This window comes from Natator depressus, chromosome 1, assembly GCF_965152275.1.
Source record: "Natator depressus isolate rNatDep1 chromosome 1, rNatDep2.hap1, whole genome shotgun sequence".
Lineage (NCBI taxonomy): Eukaryota > Metazoa > Chordata > Testudines > Cheloniidae > Natator > Natator depressus.
Genome location: NC_134234.1, coordinates 288214224 through 288238333, shown reverse-complemented (window position 1 = coordinate 288238333; position 24110 = coordinate 288214224). Strand labels below are relative to the sequence as shown.

At 46.7% G+C, this 24110-nt stretch overlaps 1 protein-coding gene across 6 annotated transcripts in view; it reads right to left on the bottom strand.

The window, feature by feature from the left end:
- The window catches only part of TAFA2 (TAFA chemokine like family member 2), a 287084-nt gene that overhangs the window by 59556 nt on the left and 203418 nt on the right, over nucleotides 1-24110 (bottom strand). For all 6 annotated transcript variants that reach the window (XM_074942148.1, XM_074942146.1, XM_074942147.1 and 3 more), the window contains exon 2: nucleotides 19586-19692. In XM_074942148.1, the coding sequence (XP_074798249.1) occupies nucleotides 19586-19691 (106 nt within the window). In that variant the 5' untranslated portion in view covers nucleotide 19692. The remainder of the gene's footprint in view (nucleotides 1-19585; nucleotides 19693-24110) is intronic.

The following is a 24110-nucleotide window of genomic DNA, read 5'->3' as shown; positions in this document are numbered from 1 at the left end:
AAAGAGATAACTAAGGGGGGGATATGATTGAGGTCTATAAAGTCATGACTGGTGTAGAGAAAGTAGATAAGGAAGTGTTATTTACTCCTTCTCATAACACAAGAACTAGGGGTTACCAAATGAAATTAATAGGCAGCAGGTTTAAAACAAACAAAAGGAAGTATTTTTTCACACAACGCACAGTCAACCTGTGGAATTCTTTGCCAGAGGATATTGTGAAGGCAAAGACTATAACAGGGTTCCATAAAGAATTAGATAAATTCATGGAGAATAGGTCTATCAATGGATATTAGCCAGGATGGGCAGGGATGGTGTCCCTAGCCTCTGTTTGCCAGAAGCTGGGAATGGGCAATAGGGGATGCATCACTGGATGATTACCTGTTCTGTTCATTCTCTCTGAAGCACCTGGCATTGGCCACTGTTGGAAGACAGGATACTGGTCGAGATGGACCTTTGGTCTGACCCAGTATGGCCATTCTTATGTTCTTATGTAACTGGGGTTTATGTGTATAGTGCTAACAAGAATTCCTTTGGGACAGGATACACTCCCTTTGCAACTTTCTATTTTATATAAAGTATGCGTACAACTAAAGTTTTATTTATTAACATTTTACTTTTTTAATTTAAATTAAAATTTCCTTGGACCTACAATATCGTCAACAGCAAGCCAGTTAAGCAAATTACCAGAATCATTAATCAGTTTCTAGAAATATCTGCAATGTGTACTCTTGTTATAAACTGTTAATGTGTGCTTAACTAGGTCAGTATTATGAAATAGTACTCTCACGAAAGATTAATGAGACCCTTAGAGAATATGTCTACACTGCAATAAAAGATCCGTGGCACCGAATCTCAGAGCCTGAGTCAACTGACTCAGGCTTGGGGAACAAGGACTGCAGAGATAAAAATAGCAGTGGCTTGAGCTGGAGCCAGGGCTCTAAGATCCTTCCCCCATCACAGATGTTCAGAGCCAAGACTCCAGTCCCACTCCAAATGTCTACACTGCTCTTTTGGGCCCCACAGCCAGAGCCCGAGTCAATTGACCCAGGGTGTGAGACTCAGCACCGCAGGTCTTCTATTGCAGTGTAGACATACCTTTAGTGACAGTGCAAATCAGTTATGTGTGTTAAATATTAAAGTCTGTGTTGAAGCAGAAATGTGCGTACAGTAGTAAACTTAACACACAGGACTGGATGACTCAGAGCCGTAGAGTTCTTAAGGGCAGGTCTACACTTAAAATGCTGCATTGGTGTAGCTACATCAATGCAGCTGTGCCACTGTAGCGCTTAAGTGAAGACACGCCTACTCTGATGCGAGAGTTTCTCCTGTTGGCATAGTAAATCCGCCTTCCTGAGTAGCAGTAGTTATGTTGCTGGAAGGTGCTCTCCCATCGACATAGCACTGTCTACGTGGGGAGGGGGGGTTAGGTCAGTATAAGTGCATCACTCACGGGCACAGGTGCTCAGGGGCGGCGAGTTATATTCCCTTGTGGTGCCCGGGCTCCAGCAATATTCAGGGGTGGGGGCCCTGCTCCACCAATGTTTGGAGCTGGGTCTCTCCCCCGGCCCTGCCTAGAGCAGACCCTGGTCCGGAGCATCCGCCCCAGCCCCCGCCTGCCCCCAGAGCGTCCCTGCCTGAGTGGAAGCAGCGCAGCTCTCCCGGGCCTCCGCTGCCGGCAACTACAGCACAGCACAAGAGCAACCCCGGCAGCAGGCTGAGGAGGAGGAGGGAGAAGGGGAGGGGGAGGAGACACACACGTGCTTGGCAGCCCTCCCCTCCCCTCTCCCAGCACCAGACGCCGAGGGGGCTTCCGGCAGGAGACATCTGGAGTGGACCTCCTTGACTCACCTGAGCAGCTGCTGGGGTTTCGGTGAGTGTTTGACCCTGTGATCCACACACACACACACCCCCCAGCCACCACTCCTGCAAACACTGGGCAAGGGGCAGCCCCTGCCCCAGCCCCAGTGAGGCTATGGCAAGGGGGAGCAGGGGAGGAAGGAAGCCACATGTGATGGCAGTCCCCTCCTCCGCACCCCCTCCCAGAGCCCACCCCCACTCTCTGGCCCCCAAACTCCCTCCCAGAGCCTGCACCCCCAGCCTAGAGCCTGCCCCCAAACTCTGTCCCAGAGCCTGCACCCCCTCCTACACTCCCAGCCCCTGCCTGGAGCCTGCACCCAGCCCTCCCCACTCCCTCCCAGAGCCTGCACCCCTCCACCCATCCTGCACCCCACCCCGTGCCCCACTCCAGCCCGGAGCCTGCACCCAGCATCCAAACTCTGTCCCAGAGCCTACACCCCCACCCCCTTCCCACACACCCCCTCCTGCACCCAAACTCCCTCCCAGAGCCTGTACTCAAACTCCTTCCTACACCCCCACCCCTTACCCCAGCCCAAAGCCTACAACCAAACTCCATTCCAGAGCCTGCATCCCCTCCCTCCACAGCCCAGCCCATCCCCAAACTCCCTCCCAGAGCCTGCACCCCCACCCTCATCCTGCACCCCCACCCTGTGCCCCAGCCCGGAGCCTGCATCCAGCACCCAAACTCCATCCCAGAGCCTGCACCCCAGACTCCATCCCAGAGCCCAACCTCTCAACCATCCTACGCCCCAATTCCCTGCCCCAACCCAGGGCCTGCACCCCAGACCTCCTCCCCCAACCCAAACTCCCTCACAGAGCCTTAGGCAGATGCAGGGTGGAGTTCGGGGGTGGGGCAGGCTCTGAGTGTTCTGGGAACCACCAAAATTTCTACAAACCTGCCGCCCTGAGTGCCAACTCTGTGGGTGCTCCAGGGCTGGAACATCCGTGGGGAAAAATGGTGGGTGCTGAGAAGCCACCTGCAGCCTCCCTATCAGCTCCCCACCATGTCCCCTAGCACCTCCCGCCCACCGGTGGGCCCCGCGAATCAGTGCTTCCCCCTCCCTCCCTGTGCCTCCCGCCCGCCACGAACAGCGTGCAGGAGGCTGGGCGGGAGGAGTGATACCAGTCAGCTCTGTGTTCTTGGGGAACCAGGATGCAGTATCCAGCCTGTCTGACTCATGAAGGGCACACACCCCCAGCCTCTGCTTGAACCAAAATTGATCAGAGAAAAAACTTGCGGAGAGCAGTGAAGGGTGGTGGGAGACACACCTAGACTCCTCCTGACAAGGGTGATAGGATTAAGGCAACTCCCCTAGCCTCATCTGCAGCACAGATGGAACAGGGAGGCATCGCCATTAGCATACAGAATGGAGAACGGATATTCCAAGGCAAGAACTGCACTGAACTCTGGGACCAAAAAAGCAGGGAAGTGCTGCATCATGGGGAATCTCTGCTCCAGAAGTTAATGAACCTACGCCTGCACACACCCAGCTCAGCAGTTATCAGACCAATTCTAGTAATGAATCCTTGATTGATATCCAAAATACTGAAGCTGCCTAATTGCACTGTGAGCTCCCTAGAAGGAACAACACCCATCGCTAGGAGTGATCAGCCCCTATTGTCTAGCCTAAAGAAAACAACTGAGTCATCAGTTTATCCATAAACAAATCTAGTGTTCTGCCTTGTACCATTGTTGTTTCCCTACAAAAAACCCCTACCCACTCAAGTAAGTGTTCTGATGCATGGATCCAAACTCTGCAACAGTTCCACTTGGATTTCATCTTCTCCTGTCTGATTTGTGCTGGGGCCTCTGCCTGTCTCCAGCACTCAGGACCCTGAGATACCACCGTCACCTGGGAACCCCGAACAGTTCAAGTTTCATGGAGCGGTGAGTTCTCTCTCTCTCTCTCTCTCTCTCTCTGTTTTCTTTTCTATCTCTTTTCTATCAGGTATAACTTTCTAACCCTGACTTGTTTGTTCAGGTATAGTTTTTTATATATGGCTTTTGTAACCTTTAATAATGTAGCTGTTATGTTTGTTTAGGCTCTCCTTGTGTAGTTATCACTATTATTCAATAAATAACTTTTATGGTTAAGCTGCTTCTCTCTCTCTCTCTCTCTCTGAACTTTACTCTTTTGCGTTTTTAGCTTCCCCATTTACTCTGCAGCAACGCTTCTCTTACCTAAGCTAAAGATCCCTGTAGCGTCCAAAAATACCCTGGGGTTTGCTCATCAAGTGGGTTACTACCAGTACAGCTGTAACATGAAATGGGGATAGGGATGTGCTGAACTTGTGACATACGATGGTGGCAGCTTGGAAGTGCTGCTCGACCCAAACGACTGAGTCCAGGGGCATATAAGGGTGACAGCTTGAAAGTGCTGCTAGACCCGGTCCACTGAGTCCAGGGACAGCCTGAAAGTGCTGTTCGACCCAGACTGCTCAGGCTTACTCTAGTCCGGTGCGGTACCTGTGGCATGTAAGTGTTGCAGCTTGAAAGTGCTGCTTGGCCCAGCCTATTGAGCCCAGGGGCATACAAGGGTGGCAGCTTGAAAGTGCTGATTGGCCCGGTCCACTCAGACTTGCTCTATTAGTGTGTGTGTGTGTGTTGATCTGGTTCTGTGGCTAGAGGAACCCAGCCCTGGGGAACCTAGGTCCTGCAGGTGAGTTCCATTGGGAGGGGACTTGCAGAAGGGAGAAGTAGAGCTCCATATAAAAACACAAGTGACACAAGCAGTACATTGATAGAATTACAGAACCCCTCCTCCACCCCCACCCCCCAGAAGATTAACCCTAATAAATGAGCACACCCCAAAGTAAAGGGCAAATCTGGTAATGGGGGGAGGAGCAAGGATGTGGCATGTTCAGGGAGGGGGCAGAACTGGGCAGGAAAAGGTGGGGTGGGGGTAGGGCCTGGGTCAGAGCCAGGAGTCGAGCACCCCCCGGCACGTTGGAAAATCAACACCTGTGCTCAGGGGTGTGCATTTTTCACACACCTGAGTGACATAATTATACCAATATAGGTCTGTAGTATAGACCTGGCCTAAAAGTAGAATTTTTTCCCAGGGGAAAAGGCTGCTGCAACAACAAAGGGCTAAACTCTAAGACGCAGCCCACATCAGTGGCAGCTCCTAGAGGCATTGTGCCAGATTCACTTGCACGCTTCAGCTGCTTTATGTTGCTCTGGTGATGTAAAGCATCCATAAACCTGGCATAACCCACCACTTAAGCAATATTAACAGCAGCTTTGCATCACAGGAGCAGCACAAAGTAGCCAGAGTATATCAGTGAATTTGATAGGCACAGTGCAAGGAGGGTGTTGGGGCAATGCACACAGCAGCCATTGTTACACCTTTTAACAAGGTAGAATATTGACTCTCCCCATGAAAACTCATCTGCTGCAGGGTCAGGCTGAATCATGGCCTTGCCCCTCCCTGATCCAGTGGGGTTTTAGTGCCACTGTAGGCACTAAAGTTCTCCTGTTGAATGCTGGAAGCAAAGGCCTAAAATTGTATCTAGCTTCTCCACAAGGTAGAGCTAAAGGTGTCTCCAGCTCTTCCTACAGGACTAGGCACAATCTAGCCCATATTGGCCTCTTGTATCTGCTTTAAAATTCTTTAACTTTCAAGAGATTTATCATTTAAAAAATTGGAGTACTCAAAATAAATTAATACAGTCCCCAAACTACGTCTGATTAAATTATACCATGCCTCCTTCAGAATCTGCAGCCTTTTAGCCCATTGGCCACAAAAGCAAACAAAAGACCCTGTACATTACTCAGAAGTTGTTTCAGGGTAAATAGCAATTTATAATCCATTTGTGATGGGTATTACAAACCCTGCATCAGGCAAGAAGGAGCTAAGGAGCAGCTTCGGGCCCAGGCAGCCCCTCCTGCTGCACCTCTGAGGCATGAGAATCTCGGAGAAGGAGCATAAAACAGGGTGAAACTCAGTTCAGAAGGCTTCAGTGTGGGGAGGCAGATGGACCTCTCACCCTCAGCTCCCACAGAGGACCACAGCAGAGAGCCCAAGATACACCTTTGGCTACCTGTGAGAACAGAGCAGTAGGACAGAGAAGCTGGTGCTGCTCTTTATTTCTGTTACTTTAGTTTCTTTTCCTTTGTTCTCTTAAGGACTCAAGTGAGGGCCTGAGCCCAGGACAGACCCCTGCTGAGAATGAGTCCCCTGAGGAGAAGGTGGGTTGATGTAGGAAGTAGCCCAGGGAAGAAGCAAGAAGTCTGATCACAGAGACCTGTAACCACTTGCTACAAGGGTCCCTGGGCTGGAGCCCATGATAAAGGCAGAGACTGGGTTCTCCTGTGGCCTCACAGAGTACTAGCAGGAAAACCCTGGACCTAAGAGGCCTTAAGGACTATTTTCCCACAGTATGTGGACAGAAGGCTGATAGTCTTGACGGAGAGCATGTAGCTCCCCGATGTTTAGATGAGTCCTCGGATCCTGCGAGGGCCACAACCCTTGAGTTTGCAGGGTTTTGACGTGTACCCTGCAACCCACGGACAAGGCATCCATGACCCAAGTGAGCATTGGTTGCAGAAAAACAAAGGGATAAATATTCTGAGGATCTGCCCACCAGTCCGGAGAGGACAAAATTACCTCTGCAAATCACACTTACCAGATAATGTCGACAGGGGACATACACCAACACCAACACCTCTGCAAATCACACTTACCAGATAATGTCGACAGGGGACATACACCAACACTAGCCATCCCTGAGGCCTTCAGAGGCTTAGTCTGGCTTGTTGTACTAAGTAGGTACATGCTGCCATATCCCCAGAAGTCAGAGGCAAGTGTGCACTGTGGTAACAGGATGTGCTTTTAGTTCCAAGACCAGGTCTTGGAGCATTTGGAACCTTGACTGGAGCAGAAATGCTCTGTTTTTTGTAGCATCCAGGAATGCTCCAAAAAAACTCTTTTACACAAGTTTTAGAATTGATCTGTCCTGACTAAGTAATAGCCCCAGTGGATTGAAGGTGGACTGAATGATAGCAAGGCACTTCCTCTATGGCTCCTACTAGAAAGAGAGATTAGATCTCCCACAGAAGAGTGGTCTCATTAGAATGGTCCCCGAAGAGGGACGGGAAAGTGGGGTGATAAAGGGGGATAGAAACAAATTGAAGGGAATGTTCCAGATCCAGTGTGACATGAATCCAAGCACAAAGGAAGTAGGATAGATGATTGGCAAAGATATGGGTCAGAGCAGATTGGTCTGTAAGTACTGCTATGCTGCCCTAGACAAATCCATCAAAATGCATGTTTAGACTGGGCTGCTGGTCAACAGGAACTTGCTGTCACAGATGGGAGGGGGTGCTGTGGTCACCTCCTGTAATTCCTGCCCCTTTTTCTTGGCAACTCTTGGGGCCATGGTATAAATTCTGATATCTGTGAGCCTCTTGGGGCCACAACTGCTCCCTGTTTGTTGCCAGTGTGCAGATTCCAAGCGACTTCAATGTGGCCCTGGAATTTTTTATTCTATACAGCCTATCATCCATCTTTTCCAAAAAGTGGAAGGGATCCTAAAAGAGCAAGTCTTGGATGGTCTGCTGTACTTCAGGAGGAAGACTGCAGCCACAAACACTTCCTCATAGACATGGCAGATGCCATGGATCGAGCTGCTGAGTCCACCCCATCCAAGCTGTCCTGAAGAGCTGTCCTTGCCACCAGCTTGCCCTCCTCGAACATCAAAGTGAACTCCTGCCTGGAGTCCTCTGCTAGCCTGTCTTTAAACTTCATGATGTTTTCCCATAGGGTGAAGTTGTACTGATTTAGGAGAGCTTTTTGGTTAGCAATTCCGAGCTGTAGGCCTCCTGTCAAATAAAGTTTATGGCCAAACAAGTGCAGCCTCTTTGATGCTTTACTCTTCAGTGTTGACACTTGATGCTCCTGCCTCTCCTTCTCACTAGCTGCTGCTACCACCATGGAAACTGGGAGCTGGTATGAGTAGAGGTGTTTGAAACCCTTAGAAGGGACATAGTATCTCCTCACTGCCCATTTAGCAGTAGGTGGGAGGGAAGAGGGGATCTGCCAAAGTGTTTTAATCAGCTCTGGAATTGCATCACTAAGTGGAAACGCCACTCTGGAGAGTCCTGCAGATGCTAATACATCCACCAGCTTGTGTGATTTCTCACAGACTTCTTCTGCTTGAATATCTAAAACTATGGCCTCCCTTTTCAGCAGTTCTTTGTGAGCCTTGTAATCCTCTGGTGGTGGAGAATTGCTCACCCCCTCTACAGCCTCATCTGGTGATGAGGAAGATGATGTGCCAGGATGCTGAGGCAATGGCTGATCTGCCTCTTGCAGTGGAGAAGCTGTCTGAGCAACTTCCAGTTGCTAAGGCCAAGTACTAGTATTGGGCGTCAGAGAATGTTGTCAGTGCTGATCTCAGTGCACCCCTGAGGAAGTCAACTCAGACAGCAGAGGGGAGATCCTAGCAGGGGGAGGGACACTACATGGTGATGGTGGGCCCCATGGTTACGCATGCCATTGCCCCTTGCGATGTGCCCACTGCTGTGACAACCATAGACCCCCAAGGCTCCAATGGAGGGTAGGCTTCCTGCCTAGAACGGGATACAAAAGACTCCACTTCCGAATCCAACAAAGATGACTCTGAAGCCTGCAATACCGATAGAGCTGCAGAACCTGTGTGGACAAGAGATAGGTAAGTCTAACCTGGAGATGGTGATACTGAGGATATTAATGGTACTTGCACCTGGAATGTAGCAGCTTCCTAGCTACTGGAAGCAGCATCAATACCACATGCTTTTGCAGGGTTTGTGTAGGAACTACAATTGCCAATACCAGCTGAAACCCTTCCTGCACTGCCGGGAACACTAGTACCAAAAGTTTAAGTAATTCTCTGGCAGCAGCGTACATCTTCAGTGTTGTTGGCACTGGAATTGGGTCTTCAGTCTGGCATATAGGAGCTTTCAGGAGTCAGCCTCAATGGAACTGGCACAGGTTCTGAAGTTGATAGCTCCCCCTTCCCCCCTTCTTATAGCAGAGGAACACTCTGGGGAACACTTCCCCGCGGAGTCCCACCCAGAGTCCACGCCTCTAGCTGGCCTCGGTACCGAAGGTCTTGCTGAACCAGGCACCATGTCCTTGGAAATTCTTTGTCTCCTCTTTGGTAATGGAGACACAGAACACAGTGCCAAAGACAACTTGGGACACGCACTGTACTCAGAGTACACGTGTAGGGTGAAATGCTGCCTCCATAAGGAGACACTGAAGTCTCACTGTTCTATCTTTTTACAAGCAAGGTTAAACCCCTCCACAAATGTGACTCTTGTCACTGATGTGGGACTCCCTCAAATATTTTAGGCAGCTGGGGTGTGGGTCACTGAGTGCCATCAGTCTGGCACATGACCAACAGGACTTGAATCTCAGAGAGCAAGTTATGTCTCCAGTCCTGGTCCCTATACTGAGAGTCACATTTGGTCCAAAAAGGACCTAAAAACTGAAACCTAACACAAATTATACACGATATCTAACTAACCACTAAACGACAAGTAGATTATATACAAAGAGTGAGGGAAATAAACTTGCGATAGCAAGACTGGAAGTGGTACAACAACCACCACTGGCTGCAAGAAGGAACTTGGGGGGGCGGCGGGGTGTCAAAGGTGGCTTTACCTTCTTATACCAGCATGCAGTAGCACACAGCAACAGAGGGCTCTCAAGCCACCCAGACAAGCACCACTGATGGAAAAAGTTCTCCAACAATTGTGCACAAGGCACACACACATCCCTGCAATGGCATGGACATGTGCAGACATTTGAAGAACAACTCTGGTTTGCCCCAAAAGAGGCAAGACCAAAGGTGGACCAGCCAGAGGGTCGAGTCACAAGACTAAAGGAGACCACTAGCAGACATGCATAGCAGGACAACAGAAAACCCTGCAATGCTGCACCTAGCCACAAAGCGGAACACCAACACTTTGCCACTCCATCCATAGCTAGTTTTAGGCCTCACTTTATTTTAACAGAATACAAGAGAAATTAGAAGTCTGAGGAGAATAACTGAAATCAAGTAGTGAATCTAACCTGGTCCACTAACAACTGCAATACTTACTTCTGTCAAGGGCACTTTAGGGCATCCGGAATTCCCCACATATTTTCGGTAATGTCGCTTGTATTTTCAAAGGGAAGATGAAGTTTTGCACTGAGGTAGTAGGATGACTCTCTGTTAAAGCATGGTTGTTTCAGAAAATAACTCTGCAGCACTTGAAAGTAGGAGATTGCTATTGCTACTGCTACAAATAGGTTTCTCATTTCATATCACTCCAGCATCTGTAAATAAACTGGTGTCCCATGCCCTCTCCTACACTACACATTGTCACGGGTGGTTCTGGGTACATGTCATCAGGCCCTCCCTCTGTGAAAGCAACGGCAGACAATCATTTCGCCCCTTTTTTCCTGAGTTACCTGTGCAGAGGCCATACCACGGCAAGCAGGGAGCCCGCACAGCTCACTGTCACCATATGTCTCCTGGGTGCTGGCAGACGCGGTACTGCATTGCTACACAGCAGCAGCAACCCATTGCCTTGTGGCAGCAGATGGTGCAATAGGCCTGAAAACCATCCTCATCATGTCCGAGATGCTCCTGGCCGCCTCGGTAAGGTCAGTCAGGAGTGCCTGGGCAGATATGGGTGCAGGGACTAAATTAGGAGTGACTCGACCAGGTCATTCTCTTTAGTCCTGCAGGCAGTCCTATTGTACCATCTTATGGTGAGCAGGCAGGAGATGTGGATGGATAGCAGTCCTATTGTACCATCTTCTGCTGGGCAGGCAGGAGATGAGGATGGCTAGCAGTCCTACTGCACCGTCTGCTGCCAGCCAAAGATGTAAAAGATAGATGGAGTGGATCAAAACACTCCCTCCCTCTGTGAAATCCTGCCTGAAATACCAGAAGCAGGGATAGCTTAGTGGGTTGAGCATTGGCTTGCTAAACCCAGGGTTTTGAGTTCAATCCTTGAGGGGGCCATTCTATATAACAGTTGCTTTTGTTTCTCCTTGAAGTAAAGCCACCCCCTTTGTTGATTTTAATTCCCTGTAAGCCAACCCTGTAGCCATGATGTCAGTTGCCCCTCCCTCCGTCAGAACAACGGCAGACAATCGTTCTGCGCCTTTTTTCTGTGCAGACGCCATACCATGGCAAGCATGGAGCCCGCTCGGATCACTTTGGCAATTAGGAGCATATTAAACACCACGAGCATTATCCAGCAGTATATGAACCTGGCAAAGCGAAACCGGGCAAGTAGGCGACGTCAGCGCGGTGACGAGAGTGATGAGGACATGGACACAGACTTCTCTCAAAGCACGGGCCCTGGCAATGCGGGCATCATGGTGCTAATGGGGCAGGTTCATGCCGTGGAATGCCGATTCTGGGCCCGGGAAACAAGCACAGACTGGTGGGACCGCATAGTGTTGCAGGTCTGGGACGATTCCCAGTGGCTGTGAAACTTTCGCATGTGTAAGGGCACTTTCATGGAACTTTGTGACTTGCTTTCCCCTGCCCTGAAGCACATGAATACCAAGATGAGAGCAGCCCTCACAGTTGAGAAGCGAGTGGCAATAGCCCTGTGGAAGCTTGCAACGCCAGACAGCTACTGGTCAGTTGGGAATCAATTTGGAGTGGGCAAATCTACTGTGGGGGCTGCTTTGATGCAAGTAACCAACGCAATCAAAGATCTGCTGCTATCAAGGGTAGTGACCCTGGGAAATGTGCAGGTCATAGTGGATGGCTTTGCTGCAATGGGATTCCTTAACTGTGGTGGGGCCATAGACGGAACCCATATCCCTATTTTGGCACCGGAGCACCAAGCCGGCGAGTACATAAACCACAAGGGGTACTTTTCAATACTGCTGCAAGCACTGGTGGATCACAAGGGACTTTTCACCAACTTCATCGTGGGATGGCCGGGAAAGGTACATGACGCTCGCATCTTCAGGAACTCTGGTCTGTTTCAAAAGCTGCAGGAAAGGACTTTATTCCCAGACCAGAAAATAACTGTTGGGGATGTTGAAATGCCTATAGTTATCCTTGGGGACCCAGCCTACCCCTTAATGCCATGGCTCATGAAGCCATACACAGGCAGCCTGGACAGTAGTCAGGAGCTGTTCAACTACAGTCTGAGCAAGTGCAGAATGGTGGTAGAATGTGCATTTGGACGTTTAAAAGTGCACTGGCGCAGTTTACTGACTCGGTTAGACCTCAGCGAAACCAATATTCCCACTGTTATTACTGCTTGCTGTGCACTCCACAGTCTCTGTGAGAGTAAGGGGGAGACGTTTAAGGCGGGGTGGGAGGTTGAGGCAAATTGCTTGACCGCTGGTTACGCGCAACCAGACATCAGGGCAGTTAGAAGAGCACAGGAGGGTGCGGTGTGCATCAGAGAAGCTTTGAAAACCAGCTTCATGACTGGACAGGCTACGGTGTGAAAGTTCTGTTTGTTTCTCCTTGATGAAACCCCCCACCCCTTGGTTCACTCTACTTCACTGTAAGCTAACCACCCTCCCCTCCTCCCTTTGATCACCACTTGCTGAGGCAATAAAGTCATTGTTGCTTCACATTCATGCATTCTTTATTAATTCATCACACAAATAGGGGGATAACTGCCAAGGTAGCCTGGGAGGGGTGGTGGAGGAGGGAAGGCCAAGGCCACACAGCACTTTAAAAGTTTAAAACTTTAAAACTTATTGAATGCCAGCCTTCTCTTGCTTGGGCAATCCTCTCGGGTGCAGTGGCTGTGTGGCCAGAGGCCCCCCCACCACATTCTTGGGCGTCTGGGTGAGGAGGCTATGGAACTTGGGGAGGTGGGCGGTTGGTTACACAGGGGCTGTAGCGGCGGTCTGTGCTCCAGCTGCCTTTCCTGCATCTCAACCATATGCTGGAGCGTATTAGTTTGATCCTCCAGCAGCCTCAGCATTGAATCCTGCCTCCTCTCATCATGCTGCCACCACCTTTCAGCTTCAGCCCTCTCTTCAGCCCGCCACTTACTCTCCTCAGCCCACCACCTCTCCTCCCGGTCATTTTGTGCTTTCCTGCACTCTGACATTGTCTGCCTCCATGCATTCGTCTGTGCTCTGTCAGTGTGGGAGGACAGCATGAGCTCAGAGAACATTTCATCGCGAGTGCGTTTTTTTCGCCTTCTAATCTTCACTAGCCTCTGGGAAGGAGAAGATCCTGTGATCCTTGAAACACATGCAGCTGGTGGAGAAAAAAAAAGGGACAGTGGTATTTAAAAAGACACATTTTATAGAACAGTGGCTACACTCTTTCACGGTAAACCTTGCTGTTAACATTACATACATAGCACATGTGCTTTCGTTCCAAGGTCACATTTTGCCTCCCCCCACCACGTGGCTAGCCCCTCCCCCTTCCCCCCTCTCTGTGGCTAACAGTGGGGAACACTTCTGTTCAGCCACAGGCAAACAGCCCAGCAGGAACGGGCACCTCTGAATGTCCCCTTAAGAAAAGCATCCTATTTCAACCAGGTGACCATGAATGATATCACTCTCCTGAGGATAAACACAGAGAGATAAAGAATGGATGTTGTTTGAATGCCAGCAAACATACACTTCAATGCTTTGTTCTACAATGATTCCCGTGTACGTGCTACTGGCCTGGTGTGGTAAAGTGTCCTACCATGGTGGATGGAATAAGGCTGCCCTCCCGAGAAACCTTTTGCAAAGGCTTTGGGAGTACATCCAGGAAAGCCGCAAATGCCAGGGCAAATTAATCATTAAAAAACATGCTTGCTTTTAAACCATGCATACTATTTTAAAAGGTACACTCACCAGAGGTCCCTTCTCCACCTGGTGGGTCCGAGAGGCAGCCTTGGGTGGGTTCGGGGGGTACTGGCTCCAGGTCCAGGGTGAGAAACTGTTCCTGGCTGTCGGGAAAACTGGTTTCTCCGCTTGCTTGCTGTGAGCTATCTACAACTTCATCATCATCATCTTCCTCATCCCCAAAACCTGCTTCCGTGTTGCCTCCATCTCCATTGAAGGAGTCAAACAACACGGCTGGGGTAGTTGTGGCTGAACCCCCTAAAATGGCATGCAGCTCATCATAGAAGCGGCATGTTTGGGGCTCTGACCCGGAGCGGCCGTTTGCCTCTCTGGTTTTCTGGTAGGCTTGCCTCAGCTCCTCAAGTTTCACTCAGCACTGCTTCAGGTCCCTGTTATGGCCTCTGTCCTTCATGCCCTGGGAGATTTTGACAAATGTTTTGGCATCTCGAAAACTGGAACGGAGTTCTGATAGCATGGATTCCTCTCCCCATACAGCGATCAGATCCCGTACCTCCAGTTCGGTCCATGCTGGAGCTCTTTTGCGATTCTGGGACTCCATCATGGTCACCTCTGCTGATGAGCTCTGCATGGTCACCTCTGCTGATGAGCTCTGCATGGTCACCTGCAGCTTGCCACGCTGGCCAACCAGGAAATTGAAATTCAAAAGTTCACGGGCCTTTTCCTGTCTACCTGACCAGTGCATCTGAGTTGAGAGTGCTGTCCAGAGCGGTCACAATGGAGCACTCTGGGATAGCTCCCGGAGGCCAATACCATCTAATTGCGTCCACAGTACCCCAAATTCAACCCAGCAAGGCCGATTTCAGCGCTGATCCCCTTGTCGGGGGTGGATTTTAAGAGTCCTTTAAGTCGAAAAAAAGGGCTTCGTCATGTGGACGGGTGCACGGTTAAATCAATTTAACGCTGCTAAATTCGACCTCAATTCCTAGTGTAGACCAGGGCTTAGTACAACAGGGCAAGTTAATCAGGAGCATGATTATACTTTAAAAAAATATCAATTAAAAACATGTTTGTATTTTATCCAATATATGGCTTGAGCTGAGTAATTTCATTTACTTTTTTCAAATAAAATAGTCTCTCAGTCATTGAACACTTCACATTCACCTGGTAAGTCCAAAGAGACTCAGTTACTTCATTATCAATCTTGAGTAATTTTTGATTCAGTAACAAATTTCTTCTGACAAGCAGAGACATTTATTATTAGTGATGTTTTTGGATAACTGTTCATTTTGTCCAAGAATTTAAAATGCAATAGAAAGTTTGGTTTTTTTACTTGAACATTCATTAGATTACACTCAGATCTCAAAAGTATGCTTTATTCCTTTAGTGAAATTACTTTGGTGCATTTATATTTTATCAACACACAAAAACTTGAGTTATGTTAAGGATATGGCACAAATAAACAAAACCCCCCAAGAAATTCTAGTTTTGGGGATTCTGCCTAGATATTAGGCTTAGAAACGGTTGAACTTCAACAGTGGTCTTATCTAAAAAAGGAATATCTACAAGGGCATGTCAATATACTTTTCCAAGATGATCATTCCTCTTGCTTGAAACCTTAAAAATGGGATGTGATTTGATGTTCAGCACATCAGTGCATGTTCCTTTTGATAGAGATAGCAGGCAGCCACTGATGCTGAACTGATGTCTGCCTGCCATTTCTATCAGTGAGCACTATATATTTGCACATTTGTTTGTTCTGCAGGGCCTGAGGGGGAGGAGGATCAGTACCAGTTTAAAAATAAAATACCTTTACGGATTTCTGTAGATAAAAATCTTCCTGTTAGAGCTTCTCTCCAGGTATATCAGTTTTTAGGCTAGTAACCTTGCCAGTGTCCTTTTAAGACTGATACTCCATTATTTACTTGCCTTCTCGTGTGTAGCTCTTGCAGCACAAAGGGTATCTAATTCTGTGTACTGATTCACAGCCCCCTATGGATCTAGGTTCTGATAAGGCACTCATCTCTGTAGCATGAATGTCTCCCAAGTATTTAAAAAGAAATAATATTCCTGGTTCAGCCCAGCATGCAGGAGCTTTCTTCCCAATAGGTAGCGTGTGTGTGCACGCACGTATGTGTGAGAGGGAGAGCACAAGCTTAGTGAGAGAAAGCTAAGACAAAAAGGGAGCTTTGCATTTAGTTCTGAACACAGTGAGGTTAGTAGACATTCAAAGCTCAGTGTTGTTTTCTACTGCAGGCACTGAGGCTCATGATCACCCATAGGGGCTTACAAATATGTTGAATAACATGATGGATAGGACGAAGTGTAAAGGTCTCCAGAGGCAAGACCTATCCAGATGAAACTGCACCACAGCCCTCTGAAAGGAAAGATCATAACAGAAGTGCTACTCTACCCACTCCTGTTAGATGGTCTATAGATAAGAAGAGTGTCAATATTGGGCTCATCCCTGGATTCACACAGTTGATGGATGCACACAAGTGGGGTGGGGTGTTTGGGGTGGCTTTTGTAATTGAGCCTGTCTTGTATTTGAGGCCTGATGCAAAGAGCATAATAACTCCATGTTCTACCTTATTCACACAGGGGATAGTGTGCAAAGTACCCTGTAACAACTAGCTGAGGCAACACTGGTCCAGCAGTGTCTTCAAGACAGATTTCAGTAATGCAGGTCAAATTGGACATCTTGACAGAGTGCAGGTCATAGAACATCGTTGATCTTGCACTGAACAGTAAGAGTCTGAAATTCTGGGTTCTAACCCTGGCTGCTGCAGGCTCAAGAGACATGGTTGGCAGTTGGGCCTAAGAAATTGGCCATGGATACTCTGCCCTGTGCCCTTGTCGTGGTACTGAATTAGAGTTTCTCATGTCTGCCACACCCCTTAAATTCTTAGGTGCAAGAAGGCTAATTGTTGAGTTCTCAGAATCAGCTGTTCACAACTGCGGTGTACTCAGTGTTTGCAGCAAAACATTTTTTAAACCATCTAGTGTGGATTAATGTCTTCTTTGCTTTACGGTAGCTTTCAGAAAAAGAGACAGGTTTAAGAACTGGACCGTAATATGACTACGGCAATAGAAATGTAAAGATTTCTTTGAAATTGTAGATTATTGATCTAATAAACTGCAGAGGCTCTCTCAAAGTAATTAAGGTTTGTCATATCAATATGTTATTAGGAACTTCTTTAAATGAAGATTAATGATGCAATAGGCAATCATGACTGAAGTAACCATTGTATTAATGCATATTTGGAAATTGTATTCTAAAGTGAATGGTTATCAAGTCCTCCTTGGGCAGTCCTTAAGCTCCTTCCAAGTATTGACCATGGGGGCAATTTTCGAAGGCCCAAAGAGAAGTTAGGAACACAATTTCTACTGAAAGTCAATGGGAATTGAGCGCCTGATTCTTATTTGTACTTTGAAATTTCCCCATATATAAACAATGTAGCTGCTCTGTATGTGTACTAAATCCACAACCAAAAAATCTTCATGCAAAGTAGACAGTTTGCTAGATTAAATAACTCAGTCATGTTTCTTCTTTTTATTTTTCCCCAAAAGCTCAAAACCTCTCCTTTACATTATTTGCTAAAGGCCTGTAAAGTTACAGTTGTAAAAAAGAAAGCTTTTGTTAAGCTATATGAACACAAAATAACCTGGCTTTCCCCTTCCCCCCACATTTGTAAAATAAAAACATCAACATCAATTTTTTTCCAGTTCTCTCTCCTCCAAGTCTGGGATTCAGAATACCAACTGTGGCCCAGAAAAGAAATAGCCCCTGTTATGATCTCATTTGTAGGCATATATCTGGAAAGTTGAACTTAGTGGGCCAGCATTTCCTCTCAATTACACAGCGGTAATTCCCGATGTGATCTTCGAAAAAGGTTTTTATAAAAAATAAAGCTGGTTTATACGTAAGACAGACCCTTAATACAAGGATCTTTCAGCAAAAGTAACAACCAGATTTCAGCACAGTTTAAACTGGATTTTGGCTGTATCAGGAACTAACACAAGCTTACAAAGTTTTGAACGTGGCTCCAACAAGGCGTGACCCCAGCTTCAGTGGTTTGCTGAACCATGTCAGAATCTCTTTTGGCCACAACTAAATTTAAAACTAAAGAGATTGTGTAGAAAATGCCTTTGCATCCTAAAATATTAATCAATTATGAAGGAAAATATCTCCACAGAGCAAAAAAAAAAATCTGACTGCTAGATATAGGTAATACTTTCCCATAGAATACTCTTCACACAAAAATCATTATAAAATAAACTTTAATATAAAGAAGTAACGATTTTCTTTATTATGTCACTCCCTACTACTTCACTCCATAACTTTCAATGACACTCATCTCCCACATCTCGTTTACTCATGCCTTCCTAGTTTATTCTGAACTGGAATCAGAAGACAAATTGCCAATGTGCAGACACTGCAGGGGGAGATGTGAACCACAAAATCATATTGTACTGCAAAGGCTGCAGTTGGCTTCTGAAGTTGTATTTGATTATGGAAAGAACAGGAAGTTGTCTCATATTAATTCATAAGTCAAGGGAAGTCGTTCCTTGGGTTGGGGCCCTGGCCATAAAAAGAGAATAAAAAAGAAGAAAGATTTATAAGCTGCCAGGAACTGTCAAGCCTCATGTATATATAGATTAGAGCAGAGGTGGGCAAACTACAGCCTGAGGGCCACATCCAGCCCGTGGGACCATCCTGCGCAGCCCTTAAGCTCCCGGCCTGGGAGACTAGCCCCCGGCCCCTTCCCTCCTGTCCTCACTCCCCAGCAGCCATGCTGCCGCGCGGGCAGCACTCTGGACGGCGGGGCTGCAAGCTCCTGCTGAGCAGCGCGGCAGCATGTCTAGCTCTGGAAACAAGGGGGGGTTGGATAGGCGGGGGATCCTGGGGGGCCTGTCAGGGGGCAGGGGTGTGAATAGAGGTTGGGAGACTCTGGGAACAGGGGGGTTGGATAGGGGGTGGGGTCCCGGGGTGCGGTTAGGGGACAAGAAGCAGGGGGGGTTAGATGAGTCGGGGGTTCTGAAGGTGGCAGTCAGGGGGCAGAAAGTGGGAGGGGGCTAATAAGGGGTGGGGGCCAGGCTGTTTGGGGAGGCACAGCCTTCCCTTCCCCGGCCCATCACACAGTTTTGCAACCCCAATGTGGCCAATGGGCCGAAAAGTTTGCCCACCGCTGGATTAGAGGCTAGAAATGCCAGGATGAAAGGAGGCTGATATAGCCAAAGTTACTGGAAATGCTGTTACAACACCAGTGTCCAAGTGCTAGCATGCACAGAGAGAGTGGGAAACTGGAAAACAGGGGTCTCCCCCAGCTCTTTTATTTTTATTGAGGAAATAGACAATAATGTTCAGTGCACACTCTCCAGGAAGTTACTCTTAACAGATAAAACAATGAGGAGTCCTTGTGGCACCTTAGAGACTAACAAATTTATAAATTTGTTAGTCTCTAAGGTGCCACAAGGACTCCTCGTTTTTGCTGATCTAGACTAACACGGCTACCACTCTGAAAGCTCTTAACAGATAGTTTGCATGCAATAGCAGAATACATGGTACTGAAGATTGTTTCTTTATGAGGTTCATTTCAAGAACTCATCTACAGCACTTACATGTTCTGGCTGATGTATCTATTTTTATGGAGGAAGCTTCTTTATGTGTTTAGTCAATTTTTCAGCTTTACCATTTTAGATAACAAAATGACAGAGTAGTTGCTAAAGTCAGACATTCACAACAATTGAATTCGAATACTTAAATTCACATGGTAGTAATCCTCAAGAAATTAAAATATCCCTGCTCATTGACACTTCTCTCTCACACTGATTTGTGGACTAGCTACCTTGAGAAGCAAATCAGCATAGAAAAAGTGACATGGGGCCAATAAGCTAGACAATTCTGAGTCTTTTGATAGAGGTTACATGTTCTACAATAAACTCAGAGCAGAATTTCTTACCTTTGTGGTGGTTTGCCCCAGATGCTAATTTCCCCCAGAATGTTACAACAAATATTATTATTAGCAGTTTTCCTTTTGTTGCTTTCTGTAAGTATCTCTTATTCATCCTGAAAATAAAGATAAAAATACATTAAAATAAGTGTTTAAATGAAACATTTTTTTTCTTTTTACCATTGTAAACTGAATGTGATGCTTGTAAAAGGTGCTTGATTGACAACCCTGAAGTCTGAAATCCTTTTGAGCCATAGAAAAGGCTCAGCATGGACTGCATCAGTGCAATCTTCCCCTCCCTTCCCTGCCAACATTTCCCCTTCCTGATACAGAAGGACCATCTCAGAGAATATTTGAGCCCTGTACCAGATGGACATCATTAGAGCCCCTCCATCAGAGAAGCCTCCCAAGGGAAGGCATCAATAGAAACTCAGCCAACTCTCCCCTGGTGTGAATTCACACTGGGGTGCAGCAGATCTTGCTGGAGCAGGCCTTGCCATCTGCATCACCATGAATTAGCCAAGGTTGATTTGGCCCTCTGACTCTCCTGCAATGACATTTAGTGTATGGCTTTAAGGCCACCTGCAACTCTTTGAAGCCCTGCATACAAGTCACGATGACGGATTTGATCAGAGTACCAGCAAATGCAGCACCCCCACCACAGGAGAAGTCCCCAGGGTGCTTGATACACACGAGGCAGTAGCTTACGGGCTGAGCCAAACACAGGGGATTCACCAATATCATTCTTGTCTATGCCAATGGATAAGAATAGACAGGTGTATTGCGTCAAAGAAAGTTGCAGAAAGTCACAAAGTAATTGAAACATGAGATACTGATATTGCATTGTGATGTGTTCACTGTGACTTTACAGCAGTACTTGATGGCACTGAGACACGATGATGAAATGCAAGGTTGAGCATTGGTTATATCAGTGCAACTCCATGCAAAATAGGTCGCCAGGTGCCAAAAAACATGCACAATAGTTCTGGCTATAGGGCTAGAGAATTAAAGTTCGGCAGAGGGTGGTGAGATGTATTATGATGATACCTGCTCTTGCTTTTTGCTCTCCATGGAAGACCCCTAGAGAGCTGGCTAAGAAACATTTCTGCAGGATGTTCATATTTCTGCTAATAGGTCAAGAGGACCATGATGCCTATTATATACCTTTTACACTGAAAAAGCTGCAAACTTGACCGTTTGAACAAAATTAATACTATTTGACAATGCCTGGTACTAGGCTGCCTTTTGCTTCAGAGCAGAAAAATCTGTACTGCTTCAGTACTGTTGTGCAATTTCTACAGTTCTCCCCTATTGCATTCATAAGAAGCCAATATTAAAAAGACTATACCCTCTTTCTCTCTCGCTCTGTTCATGCACAGCAGTACCCTGACAACCACAAGTGCTATGAAAAAGCAGTCTATGCTGTCATTCAGAATTAAGCATTAGACTGTTAAGTTCCAGATCTATTTCCACTTAAGAGCAATCCCAGTTTCTTCAGTTTCTCCCTACCTCTGCACAGGTCTCTCCATACCAGGACCCTGCACATTAGTGTTGCAGATGGCAGACCCCCAAATTTAAATCTCCTTTGGAGAGACAGGTATGATCTTATTAAACATAGGTAAGATTTCAAACTGAGCCACCTGTAAAAAACATGTGATTCAAATAACAGACCAATGAGAAGATTTTAATCTAATTCAATTAATGTGTACCAAAGCCCTTTAACACCTGAATTCAGAACAAACAAAGAATTAAATGCTCTTTAACAGAAGTAATGTATTTACTATATAAGGTGTGTTCCTCTGGGGTTGTGTAGGGGAGAACACTGACCCTAGGGGAGTACAATATCCAGTGTTCTGCTAATAGCTTGCGCACTGAATGTCTAACTGATTAATAATCTTAGTAGCAATCACAGTATGCTATGAACCTCACTGCATTTCTGACATCGGTTTGCTCCTCTTTGCAAGAATGTTCCTGTTCTTTCGGAATGCTACTTGGTTATTCACCATCGGCTACAGGTTTCTGAAGTGCCCAGAACTGAAGGGAAATTCATTATTTGTCATTCTAAACAAAGAATTAAAAAATGTAAACAGAGATATATGTTCACACTGTTGATTTATAGCCATCTATGTGAACAGCAGAGAAATTAATTCTTTCACTCCCAGTCCTCCACCACACCTGTTGTGATGCTGGTGCCAATCAAAATTCCATTAAAATGAAGCCTCCCTCCCATGCACACCAAGCCTCACTCTAAGGGGTCTAATGCTCTCCCCCCCCCCCCCCCCCCGCACCTCTGATGTTGCCAGATCTTCTCCACTTGCTCTGCGATGAGACACGCTGCAGACACAGAGCTAGGACTTGAGAAAATAGCAGCAGAGAGAGGCAAAGAGGAGGGGGACAACCAGTCTGCCTGTAAACAGCAGCCCCTTATGGCAGGTAACAGGAGGAGAAGGTTAAAAAGACACATGCCTTTCCTGCTGCCACCCTTGCTTGCGGGACTTGTGATGACCTAGAAATCAGCAGCTCCATTGACCTACCAATCCCCAAAAAGGGCTGTCCTGCACACAAAATATAAGAGTTTTCAGCTTTGACATATTAACTAAATGGCAACTCCCCTGTCATGCTAACAATGACAAGACTGGAGTGAGGCTAGTGCAGGGCAAGGACAATATGGGAAAGGGCTCAGGCAAGGCTGGAGCAGAAGTAGGCTGGGAGTCTTTGGAGCCTGGTGCACAGCAAGGTAGCAGGAGGGTTCTTGGCCTGGTAGCTCTGTTGCTCAGCCTGATCTGCAACTCTGCTGGGGTCATGGACATACCTGAAGCAGGAGCTGGAAGCAGGATCTGCTGACTGGGGAAACAACCGGAGAGCCTTGGCTTACCAAGCCCTCTCAGAAAGGAGAAGAACACATTATTTTCTGTTTTTCTTTTCTCCCTTGCCTTCCAAAGGCCTTGTAGACTTCTGTGGGATGTGGAAGTATACTGACTTTTTGTTTGGACTACTTTTACACCCATCCATCCCCATAAGGCACCCCCCACAGATATCTAGCTGTGCTTTGGATTCTGAGACAAGAGCGGCACCCACCCTCTTTCCACAAGGGTGTCAGAGAGATATAACCTACTACAAGAATACTGGCTCTCTATTTCTTGAGAACAGCCAGCATGCTACTGGCAGTGTTCATGTGCTTACAGAAATAACATATACCCACCTAGACACTGCTAAGGGCAACAGACCAGAGCAGCAAACACAGGTTTGAGCTGGTGGGTTCTTCTCAGCAGCCTAACAGGCTATTGTCAAAGGGATGGTTCTGAGAAAAAGTGATCATCTATTCAGACAATCTTGAGAGGTTAGTTAATGACTTAGACATCTTGAACCCAATCCTAGGTATGTCTGTGTGTAGTTTTTTTTTATCATCATCTGGCTGTATTAGTCTATGATGGTTACTTTTGGTTAATAAATTGTATTTGCATTTGTTTTCCAAAATAGCCTAAGGTGCAACATGAAGTGGCCAGTGGAGCCAGAAAATATTGACCACAGCCTTGAAACAGGGCTGTTAACCTTTTTGTAACCCTGACCAAGTCAGGTGACTGGGTCCCAGAAGTAAAAATGAGTCCATTACCAATACTTCTATGTGTCACACTGTCAATGAGGTCTGAAAAAGTTATTTGCAAACTTTATGCAGGAAGATACAGAATTACATAAACAAACTGCAGCTATTAACCTGAACAGTTTTTCCTCTTAGGCACTCTTCTCCTTTATTCTTTTTCTGAGACCCCTTTCAGAAACCATGGTACCATCTATTGCCAGACTCCAGTGATGTTATGTTATATCAGCTAGAAATTCAAAAACCAGAACATCAAGTTTACAGGAAAACTTGAAATTTCAAGATCAATTTCATTCTGAAATGGAATGAAATTTCAAAAATTCCACGTGAAACAAAGTATTGATTGTTTCTAATTGAAAACTGCTGACAGGAACATTTTCCACATTTTTTATTAGAAACACTGCAGTCTCAACATGTCAACTCAGAAAATGAATAGTAAGAATGGCCCTTTTGAATTTATTTTTCAGTGCATCAGTAGGCAGGGGAAGGGAGCATGGACTGTCCCTAGACTCCAGGCACACACCCAACTGAAACAAAAAAGAAGCATCAACAACATAACCCTCTTCAACAGTGGGAGAGTGGGAGATGATTGCACTGTGACCAGTTCTTCACTAACACCATTATCTAATGAATACTGGTATTAAATTGCTGCACTTGGTTTAGAATAAATATTTCCACTAATATGTAGACCAGTAGCACACTAACACACTATACTACAGTCCAATCCTAGAACACCTTAAGTAGTTGTGCTAGAAGTATCTTAGCAGTTGCATGTCTTTTTCTCAGGATGCAAATCCAGCTGAGACTGCAAAGGGAAACTCTAGAACACTGTGTTGTCTCTAGAAATCTCTGAGGTTGGTATCCATAATTCATCAAAGAAGTTCTCATGAGAACTTACAAACTTGTGTAAAAACAGAGTCAGTGGCCCTCTCCACT